Source organism: Pleurodeles waltl, chromosome 6 (genome assembly GCF_031143425.1).
Source record: "Pleurodeles waltl isolate 20211129_DDA chromosome 6, aPleWal1.hap1.20221129, whole genome shotgun sequence".
Lineage (NCBI taxonomy): Eukaryota > Metazoa > Chordata > Amphibia > Caudata > Salamandridae > Pleurodeles > Pleurodeles waltl.
The window spans coordinates 1080432219-1080444839 of NC_090445.1; the positions used below are offsets into that span (position 1 = coordinate 1080432219).

Genomic DNA, 12621 nt, shown 5'->3' on the forward strand with positions numbered 1-12621 from the left:
CATTCAATCAGTTCAGCCATCCATCCATCCACGCATCCTTTCATTCTATCCATTTATCTACCGGCACCGGGTGAGTCATAAGGTGTACAGGAAAGGCAAAGTGGAAAAGGGGGTGGGGGCACGAGCTGTATGAGAAGGGAAAGTAAGGGGCTTTACTGTAGGCCCCAGAGGCGAGGGTGAGGAAGGAGTATAATGGCCAAGGGAAGAGCACAGAATAAAAGGCCAGGGTCACAGGGTTCAAGTCAGAGGAGAGTCCATTAGGCGGATAAGCCAGTCTCTTAGCTGCAGAAGCTTGATGTTCACCTTGAAGTAAATGAAAGGACCAGGGGAGGGCCCGGAAGCCACAAGAGCCTCGGGAAGAAAGCAAAAAGCCTTCTTGACAGTGCTGCGGATACAGAGCTGCAACTTCGATCTCTGCTCCATCATGATGTTCTTCTACTTTGCGAAAATGAAAGTGCAGGCCCCAGCTTTTGCCCTTGCTTTCAACCAGGAGTTGGACTAGTGAGGAGTCTTCTGGTATTTCACCACACAAAAGATTGCCTCACACTCTCTGATTGCTTTAAGGTTTATTTGGGCCCAGTCGTCACTGGGCTTGGAATAGTGCAACAAACCCAAGCACGAGAGGCACACCTTAAAGAATCCATCACAGATATCTGTTTGCAACAGACCGTACAAGCCTGAAACCCTGTCGCCTTAGGTGGGTCAAATCCTTTAAACAGTGAAAAAAGTTTAGAAGAAAATCTCTACAGGGATTAAAAAAAGGAGGAGCACAGTTCCAGAATTGTGTTTCAAGGCATGGAAAGAAAGAAACTGATGTCAGGGTGCCCAAGTGGCCCGGGAAGCACTTCTATGGCTGTTTGCCACTTCCAGAGTGGAATAGCACCAACACAGTTGTGTAGAGCCACTTACTAGGTGCATAGAAGCACTGAACAATAGTATTGATGTCCTCTTCCGGAGTCCACTTGTTTGTTTCCAGTGCTGAAGCAACAGGAACTGATCTTGGTGCTGGTTGTGGAGTCTGCTCCAAAGTCTGAGCTGAACTGGAAGCAGGTTCAGGAGGCACAGCCAGTGGACCCACCTGCGGTAACCCAACTGGAGGCCTCTGCAGATCCATGGCCCCAAAGTCACGCCAAAGGGAGCCATCGGGGTGCCTAAGATGCAGATCATGGTCTTCTTAAGCTCCTCAATCTATTGCCGCATCACAGACAAACCTGAGAATACAGGGAGCATTAGAATTAGCTATGGAATTTGCTTCTCAGTAAGGGACCCAGAGCAAGACCGAAGGGCACCTTCATATCCTCATGTCCCAGATAGAGTGTGGCAAGGCTGCAACAAATTCCACTCGGAATTCTTATGCTTCTTTTTTTAAATCTGACTTGCCCGAACACCTGTTTGCGATGACGATTTGTCACTAGACTGCTCCCAGGAATCGGTTGATGTCCATGACTTCAAGCAGAAGCAGCCCCCTACACAGATTACAGCTTGGCTTTGTGGTCCAGATTGCTTTTGGGTGCATCAGGGCAAATTCATGGTATGACTTGGGAGAAGAGGCATAGCCCCAAACACCAGAGACACTTTGTGAGGCTCTGTCACATACATTTGTGTGCGAGTACCTAATTAAACCCTGTAGTTTAAAGAGAGGACATGTTCTCTTTCACACAGGATAGAAATTAGAAGAGAACAAACTAGTCAACTGACAAGAAAAAGTAGGAGCTAGCTCCTGATCCGCATACGGAGACATTAAAAAAAGGAACTGATGCCAGTGTTCAAGCTTGAGTGGCGCTTATATGAGAATACAGCTGTCACATGTGAAGGCAGAGCAGAGACGATGCAGAGCCACATGACGCCACCTACTGGGGTGCAGGTGTTATGCTGCAACATTTTCTGGACCCAGTCTGGGGATATTCTATGGGTGAGGAATCTACAGTTAGATTTAGCCTTCACAATACCTGCTTTTCAGCACTTGGTTAATACTGAGCAGGAGATAAAGACTTTCCAGCAAATAGTAGTCTTCCTAAGACATTCGCTTAATTGGACAATCTCCAATACCACTTCACCGGAGTGTCCCAAACACGCTAAGTCCTTTCAGGATTTGGTAATAAACAATTTAAGCCCTAGAAATTGTCCATTCCACCCAGTGTAATGAATCTTTAGGCCACCAATTCCACTACACTGAGGGCTGTAAGGAATTTTGAATCCTGAGTCCTTGCTTAACGTGCGTTGCTTATTCCTAGCATTATGACTCAGTACAATTTAGTCGCTACATCACTCCTTGCGACTGGCTGCTTCAATATGCTCACTCTACTAAAAGTCATGAGCAGTGTTAGACTGCTGAAGAACTGTTACAAAGATTTGTGTACATAATGGAGACCTACCAAATCCATAAAGCAACTGCTATATTTTCTCTTTCTGTAAGCAGTGATATTCACACTACCCCAACGGTTTGGCTTTTGTATTTCAAACATGTTTTTCTTACTTGCTGAGCTACAATGTTTGTAAATGCACATTTTGCTACTGATTTAAAATCATACTATATTACACATTTCTAAATATGCTTTGCACGCAAGGCTTCCTGTTGTCAAAAGTGGTAATCTAGCATTTAATAATGTATTACCTTTTCACCTTTAAGATCCAACCATACCTTGTTTTTCTTGCTGGTGGCAGAAGGAGGTTTGATGAGTTTTTGAAGAATTTTCAGGCACATGAGGGTGATGTTCTCTACTACGACGGGGGTTTTGATGTTCACAGCCATCAGGAAAAGACTAAGTGCTGCAGAAAAAAACGAATTAAAGATTTGCTACTGATATGGAATGCAGAGAGGAGTGTTTTAACTTGTGACAAGAGGGAGCCTTGAGTTTGGGTTTAGGTAGGAGAAAAGTGAAAAGAGGGACAACCGTTTGAAAGAAAATCAGAGGTCAGAATTTATTTTCACATTGCCTTCATCATTAACTTTTCTTCATTTTACAAAATGTGATGGAAACATAGCTCACATGTAGCCCGTGTATGAACTAAACCTACACGCAGCCTCTGTATGATTTAAACCTACTTTGTTTTTTTTAGTCAATCACTATGGATTCATAGAACACTAAATGCAGGTCATTTTCTACCTCACAGAATCAAATTACCTTACTAGACATCCTTACCTCATTTCTAAAAGCATTACCCTTGAACCTCACCATAACTGCTAGTTCTATTGCGCTACACACTGTAGGTACTAAGTATATTCTACGAAAAATTATTTGAACTGACCACATCGTAAACGCAGCTCCCAGCAGCTATCTTCCTTTGAGATTGAATCTGTGAGCAGCAACATCTCGTATTGGAGGCTACTGGCCTGAAAAAAGAGAGAAAATGAGTTACAGGCAGGAGCAAGAAATCTGAGCTCTTGAAAAGAGGACCTCACCTAGTCCACCACCTAATGCTTTGTATGCATACAGTATCTCACAGCACAATCAAAGGGAGGCAACTTTGCACCACCAGAGATCTATGGATATTTTTTCACTCGGACCGGTGAAATACAATGACTTGTCCCTCAAGCTCTCAGAAAGTCTCATTGAATAAGTACAAATGTAGATTCAATTTGAAACACTTCACAAAAAATGGAAAGGCCAAACTGAAAAGATGCATGGATCGTTCTACACCAAATGAACAAGTTACTTACCTTCCGTAAAACCTTTTCTGGAAGAAATAGGATCTAGCCACAGATTCCTTACCTTAGAGTTCTTCCCAAGGCGCCAGACTGGATCCGTACTTTTTTTCCAGCTGTACGCATCAGCAGAGGGCGTTGTGCGACTCTGCAGCAACGTAATCCACCAGATATGACATTGACGGAGACACGCTGTCAGTTTCTTCTGTGACTGTTATCCACCCCAAAACCCAGATCCACTTATAGAAACTGCCTATGGAAACAGTATGTCAAAAAAGATACAGCTTTGTGTTAATTAATTATTAACTCCCAATGAAGGCATCTTAATACCAAGAAAGGGATCTCAGAGATAAAAAGAGAAATAAGCTCGCAGAATTCCTCCTGTAAGGGGAGTCCTTGTCTTTAGGGATCAGGTTGAAGAGCAGGAAGGATGGGTGAGTCAGTAAGTAATCTCCAGCTAGATCCTGTCTCTACCAGATAAGGTGTTACCGAAGGTAATTAACTTCTTCTAATGGAAATATCTATCTGTACATTCATTACCTTAGAATTAGGTACCAAAGCATTACCATCCCCAGAGGCGGGTCTGCGGACCAATTTCAGACAAGGAGGTCCTGCAGGGACGAATGCGTCAAATACCCATCAGAACGGACCTGACTGTTCAGACAGTAATGTTAGGTAAACGTGTGAAGGGAAACTCATGTTGGTGCCAGGTATATATACTGGACCGGAACGCCGCATTCTAATGCAGTTGTCATGGATCTGACACTGGTAGAATGAGCTTGCAAGCACTCAGGGAGTTGCTTCTTGACAAATGTGTAGCAGATTTTGAGGCAATTGTGATTGATCCTGCGAAAAGTCACTGACTAGAACAAACTGGTCTAGTTAAGGGACCTGTAAGAAAATGCTTGGCATGGTTACCCACTAACTTTTTGCCTTTTGTTGATGCCAGTTATGATTGAAAGTGTGCTGGGACCCTGCTAACCAGGCCCCAGCTCCAGTGTTCTTTCCCTGAACTGTACCTTTGGGCCCACAATTGGCACATCCCTGGCACACAGATAAGTCCCTTGTAAATGGTACCCCTGGTAGCAAGGGCCCTGTCGCCAGGGAAGGTCTCTAAGGGCTGCAGCATGTCTTATGCCACCCTGGGGACCCCTCACTCAGCACATGCACACTGCCTCACAGCTTGTGTGTGCTGGTGGGGAGAAAATGACTAAGTCGACATGGCACTCCCCTCAGAGTACCATGCCAACCTCACACTGCCTATGGCATAGGTAAGTCACCCCTCTAGCAGGACTTACAGCTCTAAGGCAGGGTGCACTATACCACATGTGAGGGCATAAGTGCATGAGCACTATGCCTCTACAGTGTCTAAGCAAAATCCTAGACATTGTAAGTGCAGGGTAGCCATAAAGAGTATTTGGTCTGGGAGTCTGTCATTTACGAACTCCACAGCTCCATAATGGCTACACTAAAATCTGGGAAGTTTGGTATCAAACTTTTCAGCACAATAAATACACACTGATGCCAGTGTGGGATTTATTGTAAAATACACCCAGAGGGTATCTTAGAGATGCCCCCTGAATACCAGTCCGACTCCTAGTGCTAGGCTGACCAGTTTCTGCCAGCCTGCCACAACCAGACGAGTTTCTGGCCACATGGGGAGAGTGGCTTTGTCACTCTGTGGCCAGGAACAAAGCCTGTACTGGGTGGAGGTGCTTCTCGCTTCCCCCTGTAGGAACAGTAACACTTGGCGGTGAGACTCAAAGGCTCATGCCTTTTGTTACAGCACCCCAGGGCATTCTGGCTAGCGGAGATGCCCACCCCTCCGACCACTGCCCCCACTTTTGGCAGCAAGACTTGATAAGATAATAAGTAAAACAAGGAGTCACCCACCAGTCAGGACAGCCCCTATGGTGCCCTGAGCTGAGGTGACCCCTGCCTTTAGAAAACCTCCATCTTGAGATTGGAGGATTCCCCCAATAGGAATAGGGATGTGCCCCCCTCCGGGAGGAGGGGCAAAGAGGGTGTAGCCACTCTCTAGGACAGTAGCCATTGGCTACTGCCCCCCAGACCTAAACACACCCCTAAATTTAGTATTTAGGGGCGACCCTGAACCCAGGATCACAGATTCCTGCAACCTACAACAAGAAGGACTGCTGACCTGAAAGCCCCGAAGAGAAGACTGAGACGACAACTGACTCCCCAGACTCAAAGAACCTGCACAGCGACACATTCGACAGGGACCAGCAACCTCTGAGGACTCAGAGGACTGCCTTGAACTCGAAGGACCAAGAAACTCCCGAGAACAGCGGCACTGTTCAAAAACTGCAACAACTTTAAAGCAACTTTCAAAGAACTCTCTCTCTTACCGCCGGAAGTGTGAGACTTCTCACTCTGCACCCAATGCCCCTGGCTTGAGTTCAGGAGAACTGACACCGCAGAGAGGACTCCCAAGCGACTACAACAACGTGAGTGTCCTGAGTCGAAACCCCCCCCCCCCACCCTGTGTCCCAACAGCGACACCTGCAGAGAGGATCCAGAGGCTCCCCCTGACCGCAACTGCCTGGTAACAAGGAACCCGACGCCTGGACCAAACACTGCACCCGCAGCCCCCATGACTGAGAGGAACAACCTTCCAGTGCAGGTGTGACCAGCAGGCAGCCCTCTTCCTAGACAAGTCGGTGGCTGGCCCAAGAAGCCCCCCTGTGCCCTGCCTGCATCGTCTAAGTGACCACCGGGTCCCTCCATTGCTTTCTATAGCAAACCCAATGTCTACTTTGCACACTGCACCCGGCTGCCCCTGTGCCGCTGAGGGTGCGTTTTGTGTGTCTGTCTGTGTCGTCCCCCCCCCAGTGATCTACAAAACCCCCCTGGTCTGCTCCCCAAGGACGCCGGTACTTACCTGCTAGCAGACTGGAACCGAAGCACCCCTGTTCTCCATAGGTGCCTATGTGTTTTGGGTCCTCCTTTGACCTCTGCACCTGACCGGCCCCGTGTTGCTGGTGCTGTGGCTTTGGGGTTGCCTTGAACCCCAACAGTGGGCTGCCTATGCCCAGGAGACTGACTGTGTAAGTGCTTTACTTACCTGAGAAACCTAACCAAACTTATCTCCCCCAGGAAATGCTGATTTTTGCACTGTGTCCACTTTTAAAATTGCTTATTGCCATTTGTACTAAAACTGTGTGTACTACTGCTTTGAATCAAAGTTCTCTAAGTACCTTGCATTTTATGTACTTACCTCAAATCTTGAATCTTGTGGTTCTAAAATAAATTAAGAAAATATATATTTCTATATAAAAACTATTGGCCTAGAGATAGGTCTTTGAGTGTGTGTTCCTCAATTATTGCCTATGTGTGTACAGCAAATGCTTAACACTACCCTCTGATAAGCCTACTGCTCGATGACACTACCACAAAATGTAGCATTAGTATTATCTAAGTTTGCCACTATCAACCTCTAAGGGGAACCCTTGGACTCTGTGCACACTATCTCTCACTTTGAGTATATACAGAGCAAACTTCCTACAGGACCGGATACTCTTAGGAATTTAGGTGTGTAAGAACATAACCCACACCATAAAAACTGTGGAAAGGACCACAGGCAAGTAAAGTCATTAAGGCATTACAAAGCATGGGAACAGTGTTACTATGGCAGTGGGACAAAATGTGTCAGAAGACAACAGACTAATATAAAAAAAAAAACACCTGCTCCCAAGGTGGGACTGAGCTCATGTTCGGACAGTACATGGGAGCTCAGAGTCAACAGACAATGCCACTGATCTATAGCTCTTCACCATAAAAAGAAATGATTTTAGCCAAAGCTGCTCTGTAAAAATACAGATGAAAGGGGGAAAAAAAACAAGAACCCATTTGCAGAGAAGCATTGAACAATGCTGTAATAGAAATATGGTAAAGACCACAACAGCAACTATTGGTATATATCAACAGTTGTCCCAAGAAAAAACTGCCAGATATAATGTTAATACCTCTGGGACTATCTAGAAAGTCTAACACACATGGAAGAAAAGAAAAAACAGTTGCCAGTGTAACGACAGAGGAAATCAGAGAAGAAAGCTGTCGTCACTGCGATCTCATAAAAATGTATGAGGACCTAGCCGAGTGAACGCCAAGAGAGTACTAATATAAGAGAATGGAAAGTGTGGATGACATCACCCCTCCCCACCCTAACCCCCACCCCCAGTAAAATAAAGGCTATTGAAGCATTTAAACCAATGGCAACTGAGTAGTCCTCATGAGACTTAAAAGGAAATAAATAGTTATTCAGGGGTGAAACCACACAAAGTGGGCGTCCACAACTGAAAACAACGTAGTTAAAAGCTGAATAAACAAAAGGAGGTGCAACCTATAAAAGAGCAACAGTTACTCATTATAGGAAATAATGTCCCTCAGGAAAAAGGAGACATTAAAATCACCAGAAAGCAAACAACAAAGAACGTCTACTGCCTTCATTATTATACCAATGTATATGGGGATCTTCCGAAGGGGTGAGGTAGACAGCAAAAGGGAATGTACTCTTGTAGGAAACTGGTTCTCAATCAATCAATCAAAGATTTGTAAAGCTCTGCTACTCATCCGTGAGGGTCTCAAGGCGCTGGGGGAGGCAGGAAGGGGTGCTGAGGTTCTGTATATATTATATCAAAATGAGATCTAGTGTGCATAGAGTCCAGGGGTTCCCCAGATTCTTAAAGGAGGATTAAAGTGGATAATAATAATAATGCTCTCTTGTGGTAGTTTGGTTGAGCAGTTAGGCTTATGAGAGGGTATTGCAAAGCATTTGTTGTACACACAAAGACAATAGAACAAGCACACACAATGACTGAACTCCAGACCAATGGTTTTTATATGGCAAAAATAGATTTTCATAATTTATTTTTAGAACCACAAGATTCAAGTTGTAGGTAAGTACTTTAATCGTTTTGTATTTCGTACATATATCAATAGCACTTTGTTTGAAATCAATATGTTACACAGTTTTTGATATATTGTCAATCATCTGTTTTAAAAGTTGACAGTGCAATTTTCAGAAACAGTTCCTGGGGGGAAGAAAAGTTAGATCTATTTGCAGGTAAGTCTCCGGGGGTTAGGAAGTGCACAGGTCGCGGTTCAACTTAACCCCAAAAACCCACCACCAACAACATGTGGCTGACCAGGTGCAGAGGTCAGAGTTGAGGCAAATTTAATGTGGGCTCCTATAGAGACTGGGGGCACTCTGAATCAGGCCTGCCTGCAGGTAAGTACCTGTGACTTCGGAGGGCAGACCTGGGGGGCTTAGAGGACCATTGTTTTGTTGGGTTGGGGGCACAAGTAGGCACCAAACCTACACCCTCAGTGGCACTGGGGCGGCTGGGTGCAGGGTGTAAACAAGGAGTCGGGTTTCCAATGATTCTCTATGAGGGTTCCCCGGGGGTCACTCAGAGGCTGCAGGTGAGATCTAGCGGGTCGACTCGGGTAAACCACAGGCTGGACAGGGAGGAGGGCCACCTGCTGAACGTAGTTGCACCAGAGGTCAGGTTCTCCAAGGCCTAGGAGCTGCGGGTGCAGTGTCTCTTAAGGTGTCATATCTTCACCCGGAGCTTTTGCAGTCGGGGGTAGGGGGGTACCTCGGGATTCCCTCTGCAGGTGTCATCATTGAGGGGTGGAGAGAACAACCCAGGGTGGGAACTTGCTTGAAATCAGCTGGGGATCCTCTCTAGTTGGTTGGGCTACCTGGACATGGGCTATGGGAGTCCGGTGCAGAGTGGTCAGGAATCGCACATCCAGAGTGGGGCTGGAGTCCTTGGTGGTTGTTTCTTATTGGACAGGGCCGCTGTCCACTGGAGTTCTTGGTCCTTTCGGGTGCAAGGCAGTCCTCTGGAGCTTGGCACAGGTCGCTGGTCCTGCTGGATGCGTTGCTGTTCTTGTGCAGGTTCTTTGAAGCAGGAGACAGGTTGTTAGGAGACAGGTTGTTAGGGCTGGGCCAAGTCATGTGTTGTCTTCCTTCTGTCTTCAGGATTCTGTGGGGGGTGGGGGGGCACTTCGCTCTGGAAACCTTAGGGGTGGTCACCCCTCCACGTTTTCCTTAATTTGTCCGCCGGACTTGCCACCAAAAGTGGGGCTTTGTCCGTGGGGCGTGCAACTCCACTTGCTGGAGTGCCCTGTGGCACTGTAACCTGAGGCTTGAGTCTTTGAGGCTCACCGCCGGGTGTTACAATTCTTGCAGGGGGGAGATGTTAAGCACCTCCACCCAGGACAGGCATAACAAGCTGCAAAGGCAGTGTACATGTGTTTGGTGAGGGGTCCCCCAGAGTGGCATAATATATGCTGCAGCCCTTGAGGACCTTTCAAAAGTTCCCAGGGAGACAAAACAACAAACTCCCTTTAAGTGATAAAAATAATACTACCAGGTATTTATTAACTCCAATAAGGCATGCAGAAGATGCTCTAGACTGAGCAGGGTATGTACCATACCGGAAACCATCTCTTGACCATCAAGCCCATCTTCAGATAAAAAAGAAAAAACCCTGTGTCAACAAGTGCTACACCAACTCATGGTTACAAAGGATATCCGTCTCCTAGACAGAATACAACACATAGCTGTCATTAACAGCTACAAGAAAAAAATAGAAATAACTGCAGAAGCAGGAACACTGTACTAGGTACCACCAGAAGATGGAAGGGCTCCGATTGTAGCGAAAAAAGGGAGCTGAAACTTGGCTCAACATGAAGTAGAGTACTCCACTTTAGAATGGGTCAATTTTTAAGCATAAGAGGAGACATATTTACAAATGTATTTCACCCCAGCAGTCCCAAAAGCCTTGCAAACAGAGAGGCAGCATGAGTGGCAAACAGGCTGGCATCATGGAAGGGCATATCTTCCAATGTAGATTAGCCAACTTCTGAAAAGCCAGAGTGGCGCAGCCAGGCATGATGGCGCAGTGCTACAGAGTGAGCCATGGCTCGGCCAACTGAGTCCCTGGTATCCATACCACATTTTATGCCACACCTAGCAGCATCTCGCTCATTCTGAAGTGTCTGGGCAAGCTTGCTCAGGGTCTCCTTCAGAAGTGAAGGTACCAGGCACGCCATTGAAGCCCACAATGCATGGTAAACACAGCCCAGAATACAAGAGGTGTTTATCAACCACAGGGCAGAGCTGGTTGAGAAGAAAATATTTTGCCCACCAGTTTCCAACCATCTGCACTCCCTGTCTGGAGGAATGTTAGGAAGGACGCTGAGGAAAGAAGAGACTGTAGTATGCCTGCACCACAAAACGTCTCCAAGTCAGGTGCCAGAAACGACAAGCCAGGTCCCCGGGGGCCGGCCAGTGTCTATGAGCTATGGCTCAGTCCACAGGGACCCCCAAAGCAGGCTTAGCACCGCCATTAATGTACAAGTTACTTAGTTTCGGTAACGAAATAAATGGTAGAGACATATTCCAGTTTCAGATTTCCTACCTTTGAATTTCCCCAGGTGTCAGATTGGATCCGGGGATTTTTTTTCTTTCTGCCGTCAGGTGGCATCAGTCGACTTTGCAGGCGTCGTGCTCACTGTGATGACGTCACGGTTTGTATATAGGCGTCATCCCAGCGCACTGGCGTCAGTTTCTTTTTACGACTTTCCACGCCAGTAGCGCAGAGCCATGAAGAACACAGAGTGGTGCGCAAAAACTAGGGCCCTCAAGGGAAAGTTCCTGTCCCTAGAAATCAGTTTGCAGTGCAGGGAGGATGGGTGGGTCAGTAAGGAATCTGCAACTAGAATATGTCTCTACCAGACATTTAGTTACCGAAGGTCAGTAGCTTGTACATCTGATAGAGACTTCTAGTTGCTGATTCCTTACCTTTGAATAGATACCATTCCCGGTGGTGGGCCTGCTAACCAAGATCACACCAAAAAGTCCTGCAGGACCGAACGGCTAAAGTAGCCATCCCTCCATATCCGACTGTCCAGGCAGTAGTGCTTGTTAAAAGTGTGCAGAGATGCCCACGTTGTTGCCTGACAAATATCCAGGAAGTGAACGCCCCATGCTAGCGCTGTGGAAGCAGCAGTAGCTCTGGTGGAGTGAGCTTGCAAACCTTTAGCAGGTTGCTTTTTAGCCAGAGCGTAGCACATTTTGATGCATAAGAGTACCCAACTTGAAATGGTCCTCTTCTGCACCGCCTTCCCCTTCTTTGCACCCACATATCTCACAAAATGTTGATCGTCCACCTGGAAGTCTTTGGTACGATCATGGTACGCCTATGCTCTTTTTGGGTGCAGACGGTGTAGTCTCTCCTCTTCATGAGAGGGATGTGGGGGTGCATAAAAGGTAGGCAAGGTCCGACATGGAAGGGTGTCACTACCTTAGGTTGAAAAGAAGCCCTTGTGTGAAGCACCACTTTATCAGGCTGTATGGCAAGAAAGGGTGGCTTAGATGACAGAGCCTGGAGTTCACTAGCTCTGCGGGCAGAAGTGATGGCTACTAGAAAGACAATCTTTATAGTTAAGAGCCTTAGAGGACAGTTGTGAAGCGTTTCAAACAGGGAACACATAAGGTAAGTTAAGACCAGGTTGAGATCCCATTGGGGCATGATGAATGGGATAGGAGGAAAGAGATGTGTAAGGCCTTGAAGAAACCTCCCAACTATGGGAGATTTAAATAAGAATGGCTGATCAGGTAACCTTAAGAAAGCAGAGATAGCAGAAAGATATCCCTTAAGAGTGCCCAAGGTGGAACCCACCTGGGCAACAGAAAGAATAAAGAGAACTTGAGAGAAGAGCAGATAGAGGATCAACAGAATTGTCGATGCACCATGCCACAAATGTCTTCCAACGACAGGCGTGTACAGTTTTGGTTGAGGGACACTTGGCTGCCAAGATAACGTTGCAGACTTCAGGTGGCAAGTCGAAAGACGTCAACTGTCGCTGTACAATCTCCACGCAAGAAGTTGCAGAGTTGACAGGTTCGGATGGAGGACCTTTCCCTGCTGCTGTGACAG

At 46.6% G+C, this 12621-nt stretch overlaps 1 protein-coding gene across 17 annotated transcripts in view; it reads right to left on the reverse strand.

The window, feature by feature from the left end:
- The window catches only part of UBR4 (ubiquitin protein ligase E3 component n-recognin 4), a 1862787-nt gene that overhangs the window by 235661 nt on the left and 1614505 nt on the right, over positions 1 to 12621 (reverse strand). For all 17 annotated transcript variants that reach the window (XM_069240131.1, XM_069240143.1, XM_069240141.1 and 14 more), the window contains 2 exons: positions 3250 to 3334; positions 2642 to 2769 (listed from right to left, as the gene is read on the reverse strand). In XM_069240131.1, coding sequence (XP_069096232.1) covers positions 2642 to 2769; positions 3250 to 3334 — 213 coding nt within the window. The remainder of the gene's footprint in view (positions 1 to 2641; positions 2770 to 3249; positions 3335 to 12621) is intronic.